Source organism: Austrofundulus limnaeus, unplaced genomic scaffold (assembly GCF_001266775.1).
Source record: "Austrofundulus limnaeus strain Quisiro unplaced genomic scaffold, Austrofundulus_limnaeus-1.0 Scaffold168, whole genome shotgun sequence".
NCBI lineage: Eukaryota > Metazoa > Chordata > Actinopteri > Cyprinodontiformes > Rivulidae > Austrofundulus > Austrofundulus limnaeus.
In genome coordinates, this window is record NW_013952570.1 from 432,005 (window position 1) to 451,956 (window position 19,952).

General features: G+C 39.9%; 1 protein-coding gene across 1 annotated transcript in view; it reads right to left on the minus strand.

Annotated features, from left to right (window-relative positions):
* Window positions 1-1,790: 1,790 nt before the first annotated feature.
* Window positions 1,791-19,952, minus strand: part of LOC106523866 (desmoglein-2) — a 29,765-nt gene continuing 11,603 nt past the window's right edge. Inside the window, exons 6-14 of the mRNA XM_014017436.1 lie at window positions 18,464-18,598; window positions 17,949-18,134; window positions 16,748-17,367; window positions 13,877-14,019; window positions 12,032-12,253; window positions 11,388-11,630; window positions 10,866-10,999; window positions 5,893-6,216; window positions 1,791-3,708 (exon numbers count right to left, since the gene is read on the minus strand). Of these exons, the coding sequence (XP_013872890.1) occupies window positions 2,035-3,708; window positions 5,893-6,216; window positions 10,866-10,999; window positions 11,388-11,630; window positions 12,032-12,253; window positions 13,877-14,019; window positions 16,748-17,367; window positions 17,949-18,134; window positions 18,464-18,598 (3,681 nt within the window). The 3' untranslated portion in view covers window positions 1,791-2,034. The remainder of the gene's footprint in view (window positions 3,709-5,892; window positions 6,217-10,865; window positions 11,000-11,387; window positions 11,631-12,031; window positions 12,254-13,876; window positions 14,020-16,747; window positions 17,368-17,948; window positions 18,135-18,463; window positions 18,599-19,952) is intronic.

Below are 19,952 nucleotides of genomic sequence, written 5' to 3' on the forward strand. Positions count from 1 at the left end.
CATCTAACCCTATCGAATGATATGACAAACAATAAAATAAAATTAACCAGTTAGTGCATCTACCTCTATTAAAAAAAAGCTCCAGATCACAGTGATTCTGATCGTTTTGTCTTTTGTCAAATTGCTCTTTTGAAAATTTTTTATCTGACTCTGTTTATTTTATCATTTTTACCTGCATATATACAGTACTTGTAAAGAATAGTCACTCCTGTTAAAATGAATGTCCTGATTTAACTCAGAGAAACAGTTATTGAAAAGTACAGGTTAGGATGGATATAAAAGGATTTCTAAAGCTCTAAACATCCCCATGAGTTCTCTTAAATCAGGAAATGCAAGGAACAGAAGCTTCAACAGCTGCGATGGAACAGACTGTACAAACAACAACTGTTGTTCTTCATCAGTCTGAGCTGTAAGACAGAATAAAACTCAGAATAAGTTTTGACCAGAGTTTGGCAAACTCCAGTCAAGATTTCACAAGTTGTATAAGAAAAGAGTTCACTTGGTGTTAAATCATAACTTCATCAAGGTGGACTATTTTTTTATTAGAATCTCCCACAGATGATGAACAAATATGTCATTTACAACATTTAGGACATTTTTGGTTGGGCTCAGTCCTCTGACACAATTACTGTCAGTGAACCCAACTTTGATCATCCAATTGTCTTCATCTTATGTTTAACTGGTGAGGTTTTTGATGATTTTTTAACTGGTTTCTTTTTCAGGCTGTGCTATGGAGAGAATTAAGTCTCACAACTAATAATCTACATTATATTTTTCTGGTAGTTTTCCCATAGGACAATGTTAATGTTGTGAACTGTGCAGCTGAAATAAATATCAAACATGTAGGTTATTCTATTTTATGAGAAACTACAGAGAAAATGTATCTTTCTGATCAATTTTCAACCTACTCATTTTAGCTTATTTCAGCAGCACAGTTCATAAAATGCAACATTTTTAGAACCCAGTAATGTTAATGTGAGTGTGTGTTTTAATATTCTGTAGGGTTTATGAGCTATAAATCAGAAATGTATTTTTCCCAATAACCCAGTAAATGTGGTAAAGTAAAAATTTCCCAGCTTTAACCGGCCTTGAATGCAACATTACATGTGTGAATGTCTCAAAAGTCATATTCACAAGAAAGTGGATCTATTCACTCAAATCTTGTTGTGTACACACACTCTCATTATGAGACTTTTTTCTCTCCATACTGTTCTTTCATCTGGATTGTAAAAGCGTCTTTTGAAAACCTTACCTGTAGCTTTAGAGTATAACTGTGTGTTTGATGCCTTTATTGTTGACTGTCTTGTGACTGTTTATTCTTTACCTATTTAACCTAATTTTCACCTACAGCAGTAAACTTTGAGTCAGTTGTGCTAAAGAGAAGCACAAAATAAAATAATAATAATAATAATAATAATAAACAAAGGGCCCTGCAGTTTGTATTATATTATTCATAATTCTCTATCATTCAAAAAATAAAAATTTAAACATTATTGTCAAAGAAATTGCAAAAATCTAAACTTAGCACAAAAATCAGTAATTTAGTTTTTGGTAGATTGTTTCTTTGTTGTAACAATGCTTCTTTTTAATAAATCTTATACCGTTGGGAAGTTTGTTAACTTCTCTTTTAAATGGTGCCACATTTGTAAGGAACATGCATTTGTGGGATGAGCAGTAGAGCTGAGTATGAGAGTTGTGCACATGCAAAATTTACCAAATCTTCTCTGTCAAAAATTTATTCTTATGTTGCTATTGACTCTTGTTTTGAGCTTCTGGTATGCCCAGGTGCTCACTATAAGATTTATTGTCAAGAAGCATTGTTACAAAAAAGAAATAATTTACCAAACACTAATTTACTGTTTTTTTGTACTAAGTTTATTTGCACTGTCCATCATTTGTACTGCATTTTGCATGAAAAGCTTCAGCAGAAAACTGTACATGGAGTTAGATCAATTAAATATTACTCTAAATACAGCCCTAACAACACTTCCTGTTCAAACATGCTGGTGTAGATTCTCAGTCATAAAGGACATGTCAAATAAAAAAAAAGTGAACGAAACTGAAGTCCAGCTGTTTTGTTTTTTTAATACTCTTTTGGATTTTTCTGTTCAAACATAGACTAAATTTTTGGTGAAACAAAAAGAGATTTTTAAAACACTTGCCTAAATGATGTATGATAAATGACTTCCATGTCCACACTAGAGACAAACTTATTAGGTAAAAATCATTAGTAAAAACACACCTAAATATTATTATTATGTATAGAATACGTTTTGCCTTCATAATTTTGAGGGAAATGTCACCAACATAATCCCAAACATTTATTGCTGAAGTATTTCCCACATTATTATAAATAAAGGACAGTTCATATATATCTTTGCAAGTATTTTCACAATGTTTATGTTTAAAATGGTATTTTCTGAATGATCGATTTTGAATGCTACATTTAGAAAAATACACTTCACCAGTATGTTCATTATTAGTCAGACTTTTAAACTGATGAAGACTGAGTTGTGTTGAAAGATGTATGAATAATCCTTGTGTCATATGGAGATCACATGTATGCAGACCTAGCTGCACTGTCACCACACATTTCATCTGCAGCTTTAGCTGACTAGTAGAAGATCTGAACACCACCAACAACCCATTTATTTGACCTAAATGCCAGTTTTGTGAAATATTATTCCTGTTTTTAACAACAACATGACCTAAGACGTGACTGTAGTCTGTCTCTTGGGCTGCTGAGCCTAAAACCCACTGAGGGGGAGCAGCCTTTTTCTCCAGGACAACATCACTAGGCAGAGTGCCTGCAGATGAACCCTGGTCCCTGTCCTCTCCTTCACCTGGCTTTCTCTTATCATTAACCAGCACATACGCACCAGCTTGGTTTGGCCCGATTATTTTGCAGCCTTCAAAAGAGACTGCGCCATGGGGGGCGGTTGGACTAGACAGCAACATGGTGGTTCTGAGTGGACTTGTAGGGCTACCAGGGCTTTTGGGACTTATAGAGCCCTCAGCACCCTGGATAACTAGCCCCGGAAAGGAGCTTTGAGTTCCACTCATCATGAACCTGGACATACCCTGAGGATCATTCATGACTACCATGGACCCATCCTCAAGCAGGTATGTGTTGGATGGATTTGGTTGGATTACATAGTGCATGGGTTGCATCATAGGGCTGGCCGCATAATAAATTGGCTGCTGCTGTAGGACGACGGTCTGAGTTGGGTAGGGGAGCGTGGAAGCATGATTAAAGCTAGCGGAACGACGGACGTTGCTAACTTTGGAGCGAGGGAGAGTGGTCGATGGTGAGATGGGACCTGCTGAACTGACAGACGATGATTTAACGACACGAGTAGATGATGATGAGGATGATGTCACTTTCTCTGATTTCACGTCAACCTGCTTAGTCTCAACATCTTGCTCAATTTTAGGCTTGAAAACTGGTTTGGGCAGGATGGGTTCAGTCAAAGCTGTTGTTTTGACAACACTGGATGTTTGAAAGGTTAGAGGAAACTGAGGCTTTAATGAAGGAGGGGAACAGATTTCAGCCAGAGTCTTGAACTTTGGTCCGAGGTCGGTCAGGAAGTCCAGGTCAGAATCAGCTTCCAGTAAGCTGCAACAGCCCACTGAGCCGGCTGAGGAAAGGTTGCCTTCGTAATCGAACGCCAGCAAACCTTCTTTCCCTGGCTCGGTACACAGTGCTTTCTGTTTGAGGCAAACAAAAAGAACAAACAATAATTCCCACACATTTTCAGTGCCTTGAAAAAAACCCTTTTAAACTTTTTTCTTACTATGCAGCCACATACTTCAAAGTATTTCACAAGGCTTTTGGTGATAAACCAACACAAAGTAGTGAATGATTGTGAAGTGGAAGGAAAGTGGTACATGGTTTTTAATTTTTATTTGCAAATAAAAGTCTAAAAAGTGTGGTGGGATTTGTATTCATCCCCCTTTACTCTGATCCAGAGCGGGGATGGGCAATCCTGGTACGCGAGGGCCGCTCTCCTGCATGTTTAACTTATTTCTCTGCTCCAAAAAAGACAAAATAAAGATTTGGATGAAAGGATTATTACCAAGCTTCAGCAAAATATGAGAAGAGAGTCCAATCACTGAATCAGGTGTGTTGGAGCAGAGAAACAAGTAAAACATGAAGTACACAACCCTCGAGGACAAAAGCAACCGCTAATGCTGCTAACGCTGCTACAAGACTTCAAACTTGCAGTAGTGGCCGGTGTCTCAGCTGCTCATCAAACTACCGGACCAAAGGTAACATCTATACTGTTTTCAAGAACACATTTTAAATTTAGATTTTAAACTCCATCTTCAGCAGCGTAAGCAGTGTTAGTAGGGTTAGCGTTTTCTTTTGTCGCAGAATGATGATGTCATAAAAAAAGCCAAGCACCAGCAGAAAGGCTGCATTCCATTCTGACATAACAAAATGCAAACTTCAACATTTAGTCACAACATTTAAGATTTAACTTACTGAGCTGTAAATCTCTACAGATCCTTGGGAGTTACCATGGGCTCCCTGGCTACTTTTGTCTGCCTGTCAATCTAGGATGAAGGACTCACCTTGGCATTTTTTTCGTTCTTTTTTTATTCATTACATCTGTTTTTTGGGTGTACTAGAGTACGGTAAATGTCAGATAGACTTTTACTCAGGTAACATTCTTAGAGGAGATTTTAACTTTTACCAAAGTCATTTTATGGTAAGATCAAAAAGAAAAAATAAGTAAGTCTTCTGGACGGGTTCTTCTCTAATGAAACGTTTCGTCTCTCCTCCAAGAGACTTCTTCAGTCTGTGGAGCTTCAGGTGAACTCAGTCTTATAAGCACTGCCTCCACATGGACAAACAGGTTGGTCACATGCAAAAGAGGGCCGTCAGCCAAACAATAGATCATTAGTGCCTTGATTGACTCGAATATTCATAGAGGGCCATGTGCCCCATCACCTGACTATCATTGGGGTCCTGATTCACACCTTTTGTTCACGGGGGCTGAGTCTTGCAATAACAACAATGTAGGAGGGGGACAACTGGACACGAAGGCCTCCACCTCTGTTTAATGGTGGACAGTTTTTCTTCACAAAAATGGCTTCCTTTACTCCTCTCCTCTCTTCTCTCCTGAAGAAGTCTCTTGAAGGAGAGACAAAACATTTCATTAAAGAAGAACCCGTCCAGAAGACTTCAATTACTTTTCCTTTTGATTTTTATACCTGGATTACTGAGATGCATCAGGACACTTTATGGTAAGATATTTTTACTTTTACTGAAGTATTTCTTCGCAATACTTTCTAAGACTGGATGTTTGTGTGACACAATTTAAAATCTGCCAAGGTGTGGCCTTCAACCTAAATTGACAGGCAGATAAAAAGTAGCCGGGAAGCCCGTGGTAACTCCAAAGGAGTTGCAGAGATTTACAGCTCAGAATCTATCTACAGGACAACTATCAGACATACATGAGAGTCACAAGAAGAAAGATCAGATCAAAATTTGAGCTTTTTGGCCTGAATGCAAAACACTACAGTATGTGTGGCAAAAAACTAACACTGCACATCATGAACACACCATCCCCTTGTGAAACACAGTGGTGGCAGCATCGTAATGATGTGTTTCTTCAGCGGGGACAGGGAAGATGGTCAAAGCTGATGAGAAGATGAATGGAGCTAAGTTCAGGACAATCCTGGAAGAAAACCTGTCGGAGGCTGAAAAAAACTTAAGACTGAAAGGAAGCTTCACAAATATAAAGTGCTTTATGTTGGTGTATCACATAAAACCAAATGAAGTTTGTGGTTGTAACATGAAAAAATATAAAACAGTCAAACTGATAAGAAGACATTTTCTCATCACTGTATATGAAGACACTGTAACGCCAACAAAGCAAGCATTACCTGTGAGTAGTAATCATCAAGGAAAGCATCAGGAAGAGCGATGTCCTCTATATAAGCTTCTGATTCTTGCATAAGTGAAGTGTACGTGTTAAATCCTGCCATGTCGCTGCCACGGACATATAAATCCTCAGAGAACTTTGGGTTGTTGTCAGGTTCCATTGGGTTTTGGGAGGTATCCTGAATCAACTGACCAAATTCATTGTAGATTGATGTGTGTCGTGTTTCTGTGGTTCCACAGAACCCGTTGCCGAGTTCCATCATTGGTACTGTCTCAGTGTTCCGCTTACTTCCCAGCTTAATGGGAACAGAACAGAGCGGAACCTCCTAAAAAAAGATACAATAAAATTTTATTAAAATACAATTAGAGCAATCGAAGTTAAACAACTCTCACATTTACCTCAGCACACTTTTCAAAATATTTAATTATAAGATTTGGAAAAATATGTTTGTATAGCACCCTGAGATTATAAATTAAAAGCCTAATATTCCTTATAGGATGGATATTTGCTCGTTAGCTTTTGTATCAGAATTTTAAAGAAAGATTGTGTTATGCTAGAAATGACCAGAATCAGTTTGGTTAAAGCTTGTTGGTGATGTTATGCTTGATACTATGTGATACTACTGTATGTAATGTAATGTGTGATGAGAAAAACTCTCAGCTACTACCAAACGTTTTGTCCATATCTGTAAATTAACTGAGTTATAATCATCTCTGTGTTTGCTGGCTATGGTGTCCATCTGAAATTTGGTTTGTCTCCAAAAGTAAACTTTTCATTCAAATCCATCACACAATTCTTGAGACGTTTTGCTAACAAATTTTGTCTTATAGTTAATGACGTGTCAAACAGGGATCTTTCACTTGTAGTGTACACGCCCATTTCACCTCACCTCATCTCACCACTGGTTGRCCTTTGACCACCTGAGGTCAAAGCTCTCTTCTCTCAGACTGAACTGTTTCAGTCCTCATGGAGGACTATCAAAAAAAATAAGCCTTTTCTCTGTCTCTCCTTTCCCCTGGGAAAGAGATCGTTCTCAAGAAGTTTGTTATTCTGTTGATAAAAACAAGTCAAAAACAAACAATCTGTCTGTTATTGTTGTTCCTTCAACATGTACAGTATAATTCAAATGCTTAAACCCTTTAGAATGTGTTTGACTTTTTGTCTTTACTTTTAAGGGCTTTCTAGTTATTTTTATAGCTATGCATTTGTAGTTATTTGTTGTTTAGGACATGTTTAGAAATTATGATTTAGTATTAAAAGAAAATCTTAATCAATGCTTATATTTTTATCTTTTTACATCTTTGGTTTTTATAAGCATTATTCAGTCATTTTATTAGTTTACTAATAATAGTTCATAATTAATCATTAGATAATTGAAATATTAGTCTAGTGTTCTTTAAGATTTAAGTTAATCTGCTCATACAGGTTCGTGTGTTGTTTTTAATGATTCAGCCTTGGGTATCCACACACACACACAAAGACACTTACACACACACATGGTTCGGTTCTCATGAGAACTCTCCAATACACTCACACCTCCAGATAACACACTACACACGTTCTTCTTCCTGTGTCTTCAAAACCTGCTCGTTACTTCCTGTCCCTCAGTCAGTCTGTTTGCTCATCTGTTCTATCTAACAGGGCGAGAGGCGCAGGCCGCCTCTTCTCTGCCCTGTTCTGATTTTACAACTTCTCCTGCAGCATAATTTTGTCTTGTTCTTACAAGGAAATACGCTTTTTGGTGAAATACCATTTTTGTGTAGGGCTGTTCCACCTGAAACCCGAAGCTATCATCCATTGCTGTGAGTTTTTCAAAGTTCCTGGTCGACCTGTCGGTGCCACGCTGCTGCTAACTCCGAGCCCATGAAAAGGGATCTGTTCTACCCATTCGTCTGACCCAGAGAGGCCTCGGTCTGTGCTGAGCAACAAGCATTTGCCCAGAGCTGCGTCTGGTCTCGTTTGGAAAGATCCCCTGGCTACGGTAACCGACGCTCACCTCGGTCCCAGGCTCACTCATAGGCTCACAGCTGAAACATAAATTAACCTTAAAAAGCCTTTAGAACCTTAAAAGATAAATTTGTGTTTGTTTGTTTGTCTTCTGTCTCTGTCTCTCCCACCTTTCCCTCACATATACACACACATTGGGCCTCATGCAAAAACATGTTCGTATTTTTATCCTAAATTTCTCTTACTTTTGTTCGTACAAAGGGTTCGTACGAACATGTCACGTCAGATTCAACAAACTCTTCTATCTTCAGGAAACGTGCGTAAATGAGCTGCGTAATTTTCCACCTGTTCTATCCAGCTGCTCGTGCACGCGAGAGGAGATTGCATAATTACCACCCCAAATACACCATATAAGGCTATGATTTCTGCCTCAGATACCAGGAAGTGTCCATTCATGAAAATGGCAGCGAAAACTTAAAAGAAAAACTTTACGAGTTCAGAGATTGAAGTCCGTCTGTCAGAGATCCAGAAAAGAAAATCTGTCATTTTTAGCAGCTCAGCTGTGGGATAAAAAGAGCTGCTAAAAGTATAAACAACTGTGTTAAATCATTTTCATTTATTCAGAAGATACAGCGCAGCGCTGCGCACCGTAACCCCCCACCAGCGCGCTGCGCGGCGCAGGTGGTCTCAGATGCGGGTCTGAAATAAGCATTTTAAAATGTTTTTAAAATAAGTCTGGCACTTTGGAGAAAATCCTGGACTTGATCATGTATCCCCTCTGGTCTGGGAACGTCTTGAGTCCCCCAGGACGAGCTGGAAGGTGTAGCAGGGGAGAGGGGGGTCTCTCTGCTGCTGCCCCCGCACCCGATCCCGGATAGGCGGCGGAAAACGGACGAACGGACAATTTATATTGTTAGTCTAAATTATTACATTTAAAATTATAACTCTAATTCAAGCAGAATAGCCTATTGTCCACATAATTATGGAGTGTAATTTATTTTCAACTCAAAATATCTTCAAACTAACGAAATATAAAGTTATTAATGAAGAAAACCCGTCTGGATAACAGCAGACTGACTGCTCGTAAAATATACGACAGGTCTGGACCACTCGTAAATTTTGTTCGTATCTGAAAAAAATCGTAGAATACGAAAACATTGGTGAATGCCACAAATTCTCCTAAATCACTCGTACGCACAACTTAAGAACAAATCTGTGCGTACGAACGGTTCTTGTATGAGGCCCACTGACCCTAAATGTACATAAGTTAATCTGTTTTTTCCTAGTTAATACTATTAGATAAATTGCTTGAAAGTAGAAGCCAATAGCCTTGTAGTGAGAGCCCATTTATTGTTGATTGTTGTAACCACATGTTAATCACTCAGTATTACTCTCTTTAATAAAAGTCAGTTAATTTTAACTGGCCAAAATAAACCGGAACGACTTTGTGTGTTTTCTGTGTGAATTGTGGTGATTGATTGTCTTGTTCAACAGATACCATCTTGAACCGGGGAGGGATACTCTCAGTTAGAATCATATTCATGATTTTGACAGGGGGTTATCTCGACACACTGCAGTTGGTGCTCTCTCTTCACTCCATAACCCACACAGCACACACCTCTCTCAGAAAGCCCTCTGTGAGGCGGGTGACCCCTACACACCAAGTACACTGCTTCTTCAATGATACCATCATACACCTTGACCATCAGGCAGCAACAAAGTTAAAGACAGTTTTAATTTTGCTCAAGTTAATGAACAGTGGCAGCCATTTTGGATTTTACTAAAAGACAAACAAATTATTATTAATACATTGTATTGACTTCTATTCTTTTCTATAGCCTAACACCTGACCCTTACCCAAAAATGACATTTGATCATATTTAGACCAGACTTTTGTCCCCAAAAGGACAACTGGTCCTGACAAAGCAGGTGAAAACCAGATTTACACTGCATGTGACTCCGATCCGCTAGTTTGCCGTCATTCATTTCCACCCCAGCCCCACCTCTTTGGTGGGAAGCACAGAGGTACTCTGAGAATCATGTACAAGAAATGCAAGATCTTGTAATAAATCCAGAGATAAATGTGAAAGTGAGACCAAATTTATTCTTTCTGTGGAATACGAACTGGAAACAACCGATGAAACTGCCTCACCGTTGTCTTTTTTTGAATCCATATTTCAAAAATAAATCCACACATCTTGTGTAAGCATATGCTGCATGTTACCATCTGCTTCCCAAACAGGATGATACACTTTGACAGCATGTATACACCCATATACTGTATTTATTAATATAGCAAGGATTTTGGCAAAATGTAAGTAAAGTTTATATGTAAAGCACCTCTCACAGCCATAAAATCACAAAGCACTGTGCAGTCAGAAACAACGCTAAATTAAACTGAATAAAACAAGCATAAAAGCACAATAAAACCATAACATAAAAGTCTGGGAAAATTAAAGCGTTTTCATTTGCTTTATGAAAACCTCCACAGTGTCTGTCTTTGAATTATTTTGAAAATACGGATGTCGTGCTCATTCCAGCAGAGCAAGTGTGATTTTTGTTGATTGACTTCACACTTGTTCTGCCGTCCGGCAAAAACAGGATCGAATCCAATTTTGGCAGATCGATGTGCACACATCACTGCCCTGTGGATGCAGTGTTAATGCTCCCATTGATTATAATGTGTATGATTTTATTGCAGAGGTTGGAGCAGGCCAAAATAAACCGGAACGACTTTGTGTGTTTTCTGTGTGAATTGTGGTGATTGGTTGTCTTGTTCAACAGATACCATCTTGAACCGGGGAGGGATACTCTCAGTTAGAATCATTTTCATGATTTTGACAGGGGGTTATCTCTACACACTGCAGTTGGTGCTCTCTCTTCACTTCATAACCCACACAGCACACACCTCTCTCAGAAAGCAGAATCTAACAGAATCTAGCAGATTCAATGTAAACTGGTATACAGTACACACATGCAGACAGTTGCATAATGAACCACTTTTCCATAGAGGGCAATAAAACTTACCTTATCTTCACCTAAACCTTCAGTGTGGTAGTTTATCAGATGTTCTTTTGTGTCAAACGGTATGTCTTTAAACAGGTCAGGGAAAACATTATTCTTTGCTTGGCACTGGCAGAACACCAAGAGGAAGGGGATTACTGCAAAGAAAAGACACTTTGTGTTGATTTAAGACCTTTCATTGGAACACAAATGGGAGAGTAGATATGAAGGTAGATATGTTGCCTTCATAGATACTGCATGTAGTACTGTGCAAAAGTCTTGTGCAGCACCTGTTTTCTATAGATTCACCTTCAAAAGAGTCAAATAACTTCTCAGAGAAGGTGAGTAATAGTTTTATTTCCAAATGTCTTCCAGAGTGTTTCTATACACTTTGAGACCCCAACTTTAGAAATTTGGGGTTTTAAAAGTTGTAATATCTGAAAGTAGCTGCTGCTTTTTTATTCTCATGTTCATTCTTGATCGTCTTAAACAAAATGGATGACACCAGGCTCAGATGTTTTGTATATTTGTCGGAAGTGAACTCACGCATCAGTAAGCAAACAGCCCCAATGAGTGGGCCAATCGCATGTGAAGTGAAGCCAGATGAGGTCTGTTCACTTCTGGATTTCAGCACCTTGCTGCAGTCTTCCTTCGCAACACAAGTACACACATCCAGAGTGAAAACCTCATGGTTCGGGCAGCTCAAACCCTGAGCATCCTTCACTTCTAGTACCAGCTCATATGTTCCAGGCCACAGGGGATCACTAGAATGAAGTGCAACAGTTGTCTCTGCAACAAAGTGTGGAGAAGTCAAACATACATTTAACTACTACTTTTAGTATATGTGTTACTGTATATGCATTAGTTCAGCTGAGCTGTCCAACACACTGTAATGTGCCTCATAGATTGTCAAATAAAATCCTACCATAAATACAGCTTAAGCAGTATGATTAACCTTGATCTTTATACAAGAAACTTTAAAATGTTATATGTGAATAGTTTCATAGAAAATATCAGCCACAGCTAAGATTTGACATCCTATGCATTGATGTATCACATAAACTCTCAGTGAAAGACATTGAAGTTGGTTACCTATAGGGTATGGAGACACTAATGACAAAATAATTAATCAACAAACTTGATTAAATTAATTCAGTAATGCAGTTTTAAAAAGGAACAAATTATCTTACCATTGATGGTTTCAACATCCCAGTTTCCTTTTGTACCTTCGGGTATGATTAGGAAGGTGAATGGCGCTGCATTGGGACTGACGTCTTCATCAAAGGCAGTGGCGTACACAGTTTTTTTATCAGAGCACAGACTGGTGCGTGCAGTGGTCAGAGAAGGACAGTGGTCATTGGAGTCAGCAACCTGTATGGCTATTGTCCCTGTGGCTGTCTTCGCTGGCATATCTGCAGGTGACATCAGTACAGTCAAATGTTACACAAAAATACAACAAACAAAGAGTAGGACAGCACTATCTGTGGTTAGCCTCTGTTGAACTCCAGGGGCCTCATGCAGGGTCGGCCTGTAGCATAGGCAGTGTAGGCACATGCTAAGGATGCTGTCCATCTAGGGCAGGGGTGTCAAACTCCAGTCCTCGAGGGCCGCTATCCTGCATGTTTTAGAGCAGGGGTGTCAAACTCCAGTCCTCGAGGGCCGCTATCCTGCATGTTTTAGAGGTTTTCCAGCTCCAACACACCTGATTCAGTGATTGAATTAACTCTTCAAATTGGGCAGAAGCCTGTTAATCACCCAGCGATCAAAATCAGGTGTGTTGGAGCAAGAAAACCTCTAAAACATGCAGGATAGCGGCCCTCGAGGACTGGAGTTTGACACCCCTGATCTAGGGGGTGCCACCAATGGGGGATTAAAAATACATTAGAAATTTTTATCAGAGTATAGTTGATTGCTATGTTACTACATGAGGTTATATGGTGCAGAGGATGTTTCATGATAAACATATAATATGATGCAGTTGACTAACTACTGGTACTCAACGTGTTAACAAAAAACAAAATGAGGATAATGGAAGTTTCAGTTCTGACCTAAGATAAAGTTCAGGTTAAAGTCTGGTTTTCAGTGTTTCAACCTTCATAAAATAATTATAATTTCTGAGTACAAATACTCAGTGTAATGAATGTCTTCACAATAAGCTGCAGCTAGGTTCTAAGAGGTTCAAAAGGGCTCGACACACGGGGAGTGACAAAAGACAATGATTAACGGCTGTCACCGCAACCAGTGTGAAACCCGACACACGAGACGCGATAGCGACAGCAGCAGTTGCGAACACGCTCTCGGGTCGCTTGTCTTCACGAAATTTGATTGGTTCTTCTACTGTATCTTGTAAAGGGTATTGGTGGTTTTCAAAAAAATGCGGGGTTTGCATTACGGACGTGTAAACCAAACAAACCTTGCGATGCCAATGATATTGAAAAACAAACGCACACTAAGATACGATTTTATGAGGAAAAACTTACCGGATAACTTCGCCCTGGCATCAACAAATTCCCATAAAGGTGCCCTTTTTTCAGTAATCACTTGGTAAATGGACAAATTAAGAATTAGAAAGTTTGACAGAGCAAAATTAATGTTGAAAGTGTTAGCTAACTGCAGTGTGTAACATACTCTCCACTCATTGGTCAGTCAATGAAACCCTCACTGATTGGTTGTACGCTAAGCGACAGCGACAAAAGTTGAACATTTTTCAACTTTCATATGTTGCGTCGCAAGCTCGCGTGTGCAAGTCTATGTGTACAAGCGTGAAATTTCACATGCATGATTTTCACCGGACACTCGGCTGGAGGAGGGCGAGCGATTGTCGCCTCATTGCACAAGTTCCATAGGAAATGAATGGAGAGCGAGCGACATCACCTCCAGTGTGTCGAGCCCTTCAGACGTTGTGGAAAAAATGGTGAGGTCATCTATTGTAAAGAGGAGCATCTTGTAAACAGTGATTAATCATTAATCATCTATTCTTATGCAAATTAATAAAGAAAAGCAAACACGAAGTAGTTGTTGACAATTGTGTTTACCTTTGGTTATAGCGAGAATTTTGGCCACATAGGTCCCGTTGACTAAGAAGGGGGACTCTCTGTCTGGTACCTTGTTGAGTTTGATCTCAGCTGTGTTTTCATCAATAGTAAACCAGTTGTCTGGATCATAGGCTTTAGCATAGCTGAAACAAGCAAAATTAAGAAAAAGTATTAGAAAAACAAATAAATGATTAACTAAGACTTGATTTTTATTATCCCACTGTGGAAGCATAAAGTCAGATAAGCATTATTCATCATATTTAGCTCACAAAAATCCTAGTTAATTTTTTTCCTTTGACATTGTATTGTTGTTTGACTCACTGTAGTACTTTTTACTAATGTCCTGATGCATCTCAGTAATGTAAAAAGTCAAAAAGAAAAAAACTGTATAGGTCTTCTGGACGGGTTCTTCTCTAATGAAACATTTCGTCTCTCCTCCAAGAGACTTCTTAAGTCTGAGAGTTTCAGGGAAAATTCAGGCTTTTAAGCCCTGCCTCAATGTGACTGATACTCACATCACATGGCTATCATTGACACCTAATTTACACCTATTGTTAACAGGGGGTGGAGTGATACTGGCAATAGCAGCACTGTAGGAGGGGGACAACTGAAACGGAGGCCTCCACCTCTGTTTAATGATGGACRGTCTTTCTTCACAAAAATGGCTTCTTTTACTCCTCTCTCAAACCAATGTTCCTCTCTATCAAGAATGAGAACATCCTCATCTCTGAAAGAGTGACCGCTGGCCTGTAAATGAGTGAAAACTGCAGAGTTCTGGCCATTAGAATTAGCTCGCCTGTGTTGGGACATTCTTTTGAACAGTGGCTGCTTTGTTTCCCCAATGTATAACTGGTTGCAGTCCTTCTGGCACTTAACAGCATATACAACATTGCTCTGTTTGTGCCGGGGCACCGGATCTTGATTGAATGTTGATTACCGCTCGGGTTCAAGTCGGGTGGGGGGTTCCTCCCAACCACGCCTCTCCAGGTCTCACTGTCATTACCCACGTGAGCGTTGAAGTCCCTCAGTAGAACAAGGGAGTCTCCGTTAGGAGCGCTCTCCAGCACCCCCTCCAAGGACTCCAGAAAGGGTGGGTAATCTAAACCGCTGTTAGGTGCATAGGCACAAACATCAGTCAGGACCCGTCCCCCCACCCGTAGGCAGAGGGAGGCTACACTCTCGTTCACCGGAGTGAACCCCAATGTACAGACACCGATATGGGGGGCAATAAGTATGCCCACTCCTGATCGGCGCCTCTCAGCATGGGTAACTCCAGAGTGGAAGAGTGTCCAACCCCTCTGGAGGAGACTGGTTCCAGAGCCAGAGCGGTGCGTCGAGGTGAGTCCAAATATATCTAGTCGGAACCTCTCAACCTCACACACCAGCTCAGGCTTCTTCCCCACCAGAGAGGTGACTTTCCATGTCCTTAGAGCCAGCTTCTGTAGCCAAGGATCGGACTGCCAAGGTCCATGCCTTCAACCACTGCCCAACACATATTGCACCCGACCCCTGCGGCCCTTCCCACAGGTGGTGAGCCCATGAGAAGGGGGACCCATGTCTCCACTTCTGGCTGTGCCTGACCGGGCTCCATGGGCGAAAGCCCGGCCACCAGGCGCTCACCAACATGCCCCACCTCCAGGCATGGCTCCAGAGCAGGGTCCCGGTGACCCGTGTCGGGGCGAGGGAACACTGAATCCATTTATTGTGTTCATCATAGGGGTCTTTTGGCTGCACTTTGTCTGATCCCTCACCTAGGACCTGTTTGCCTTGGGTGACCCTATTGGGGGCATTAAGCCCCCAACAATATAGCTCCTAGGATCATTGGGACAATCAAACCTCTCCGCCACGATAAGGTGTTTTGTTATTGGACTTCTGTGCTCATCATGGATTGTCCATAACGAACACATTGTTCAAGCATAAGGGTATCTATAGTGCTCTTGGCACCAGGACACCCTAGGCCACAGTTTGATGATCGACTTTGTTGTCATTTCATCTGATCTGTGGCCGCATGTCTTGGACACTCGGGTGAAGAGAGGGGCGGAGCTGTCAACTGACCACTACCTGGTGGTGAGTTGGCTCTGTTGGTGGGGGAGAATGCCGGTCAGACCTGGCAGACCCAAACGTATAGTGAGGGTCTGCTGGAAATGTCTGTTAGCCTCCCGTCAGACGGAGCTTCATCTCATACCTCCGGGGGAACTTGGGAAAGCCTTGGGATTCCCCCGGATGAGCTGGCCCAAGTGGCTGGGGAGAGGGAAGTCTGGGCCTCTTTGCTTAGGCTGCTGCCCCCTCGACCCGACCCCGGATAAGCGGAAGAAAACGGATGGACAGACAGACGGACGGACGGAATGTTGATTAGCTGTGGTGGCCATCTTGGATTGTACTGACTCCAAAAGGTAATAAGTTTAGATCAATGCTAAATGGTCGTTTCCTAAAAGTTTCAATAAAATCTGCCCGTGGTTCATGAGATTTTTACTAACGGACAAAACATGACTGACTCTGAAAATTATTGCTAGAGATTTTAGTAAAGATCTCGCACAATGAGGAGCACTTGGAGTAGGGGTTAGGAATGATTATCAGCTACAAAAACACCAAATTTAACATATTTTGTATTTTCTAAGGTGATTTGACTGTGGCTGCTATCATGAATTGGGTTGGACCAAAAGTTAATCAGTTGTAGATTTACCTCCCATCATTACATTCTACAAATTTCAATAAAAAATTGTCAAGTGGTCCATTTAATACCTTAGTAACACATACACACGCGCACACAAAAGCAAAAACATATTTACCATATTTTGCCTTTTGGCAGCAGGAAATGATTAATAAATGTAAGCAACAGTTCCTAAAAAGAATCTAACAGACTTGACTCACTTGACATTTTCAGCTGGTTTTTTTGTATCTGGATCTGTAGCAGCGAATACAGTGAGCACTCCATCTTCTGGTGCATCCATGGGGTCCTCTGATACAGGAATTTTCTTGGTGTCAGGCATAAATTTTGGACCCTCTGGAACATTTTTCACTGCTATTTTAATCGGATAGCTTTTTGGACCTCCTGGTCCTGGTTTGAGGGCTGGCTTCAGTCCAACACCGACACCAGGCCCAACACCAGGCCCGACACCAGGCCCGACAGCAGGTTTAACCCCAATTCCAGGCCCAGGCCCAGGTTTAACCCCTGCGTCTACGCCAGCTTCCAAGTCAGCATCTAGTCCCAAGTCCACACCAAGGTCCACATCCAAACCCAGATCCACCCCCAGATCCACCCCCAGATCTACTCCTGCATCCACACCAACTCCAACACCGGCTCCAGCTCCGACTCCAACTCCAGCTCCGACTCCAGCACCGGCTCCAGCTCCGGCTCCAGCAGCCACAGGACCACCTTCTCCAACCTGGACGTCCACATCCATCAGTACTGCACTACCTTGTACAAAAGGGGCCACATTCTCGATGAGGATGCCAAGCTCAAGATTCTGTACTTCTTCAAAATCTACAGCCTAGAAGGTCCAGAAGACGAACAGGTGGAGTCCGGAGGAAAATACAAAAGAAGAGAGAGAAAAAAAAATTAATGAGAACTAAGTTATTTTGAACTATAGCAAAATTGCTTTTTCTGTGAAAATGCAGTGTGAAAATGCAATGCTGGGTGCTAAATAACTACTGAAACTTGCTGATGAAGCTAAAACTGAAGAAAGAGGGGGGAAAACAAAAAAAGGAGAAGTTGGCTACAAGCTAAAAGTAACAGAAGGCTAGCTAAGAGGTAAAGACCACACTAAATATGCAGAAACAGATTTCAAAGACAACAGAAGAAGTCTCAGTGTATTTCTGTGAGAAAATGTTTGACAATAAATATTTGGAAACATATAAAAGTTACAGTAAAAAGTTGTGATACTTATTTTTTTGAACGAGCTGAACATTTAATTAGGTGAATGGCCAAAATATCACAAATACGCAGAAGTAGCTAGATTACAAAAACTTAAGGAAAAAACTAAACATTTGAATAAAAAAAAAAACGCATTTTGAAACTGCACTCACACAAAAGAAGCAAAATTTTGAATATTTAAAATTCCTTTAGGAATACCTTGATCAGCTTCAGAATGCCCTCGTTGGTTTCTTTGTCTGTCTCAATAGAAAAGAGATTATCCTCGTTTCCTTTGGCGATGGTAAAGACAGCCAGCCAGTTGTCTGAGCCTTCAAGGTCTTTGTCCAACGCTTTGATTCTCATCACAACTACATCAGCAACATTTTCATCCACTGAGCCAGCATACTGACAACAACATTTTTAAGAAGAAAGCCATAAAACTGTGAAGTATCCTGTTAATAACAAGCTCAACAAAAGACAGCATTTTTTAAGAATTGCATATTGCCTGCCATATTACATGCCAAAGTTTTAAACTAAGATCAGTTAATGATAAAAAAAAATTAAAACGTGATGAAGACATTTTGGTCAAATGTTAAAAATATCTATAAAACTGACCAAAGTGTAGAGGTAATGTTTTTTTTTTTAATTCAGCAGGCACTTGTGCCAGCTGCTTGAGAGGGATTGTTCTGGTTCTGATTTAGTTATTTGGTGCCTAACTTGAACCGTATTGTTACCTCAGATTTTTCCAGAGTAGGGATGTTGTCATTGATGTCCAGGACTTTGATCTCCACGGTTCCTGTGCCCGATTTCCCCCCTGCTTTACCTTTCATATCCGTTCCTTTTATAACTAGTTTGTAGAAGTCATGTGTCTGCCAGAGAAAAGCACAAACAGCATGAACACAGAGCATACTGGTAGCTATTTCAATGTTAATACAGACACATTATGATATTTTTATTTATGTTTAATATTTTATCTTTGCAATTACATTTCAGAGCACAGTAAACTATTCAAAGTTTTTACATCACATCACATTTCAAACTGCACAAAAATAGTATGAATTTGTGCAATACTACAAGTGATGAAGTCATTTTAAGTGTGTTCAGGATGTGAAAGGTGAATATTGACTGTGATCCAAAAACACTGAAGGAAAACATAAACTTAATAGAAATTACATTTTACACAGCAATGGGAAAACAAAGGTCCAACCTCTTTTAATTCCAGGAATTTATATTCAGTACCTGGGCATCATAAAAACAAGATAAATGTGGTGCGAGTGCTGAATGCTAAATAAATGAAAAAGCCGATTATTATAGTAAAAGTGGCTAAAACAAAACCTAAAAAAAGACTAAACGATGCATGAAGCAAAACAGAAGCTAAAGGCTAAAAATAGGCAAACTAAATGAGAATGTTACTATGGGGCTCCAAGTGTAAAACAAAACGTTAAAAAATGTCCCTAACACATTTTCATTATTTAGCTCACTTTCTGAATGTAAAATCCTAGTTACAAAATTTTCACTATCATTTTATCTTTATTTAGCTCACTGTTCCTACATTTTATAAATTTTTACCAAATGTTAAATTTAAATGTTAAATAATAAATGTAAATCATATCCTAAATTTAAATGTGTAAATCTAAAAGTAAAAATTCAATTTTTTAATGTTGTGGCTAAATTTTGAAGTTTATATTTAAGTATTTCAGAATGGAATGCAGCCTTTTTTTGTTGGTGCTCTGCTTTTATTGTGACATCATCATCTCGAGACAAAAGCAACTGCGCACCATGAATTTTTTTTAACTTCAAATTTGCCAGCCAAATGTCACCTGCAAATTTTCAACTCAATTAGTTCGCCAGAAAAAAAATAACTACAGAAATTCACTAGTAAAAATTTACCTGAAAACACTCAAGTATTTCAGCTGCAGAAATCTGCCGTAAAAATGTGTTGACCTCCTGGTGACCCAAGCCAAAGCAATTAGCACAAGATCAAGTCGAGTGAATTTCAACCAATCAGCTTACGCTCATTTGATCTTGTGACACACCAGTGCACTGGGCAGTGGTCGTGAAGGGTCCATGCAGTTAGTTTACTTTTTCATTTAAAACAAAACAAAAAAAATTTTAAACTTGTCTTTTTCATTTTTCATTGTGCACTAAAGAAAAATGGATACCGATCGGTCTGGTGAACTGGTGAACTTCTGGATACATTTTAAATGTAGATTTTAAATACCA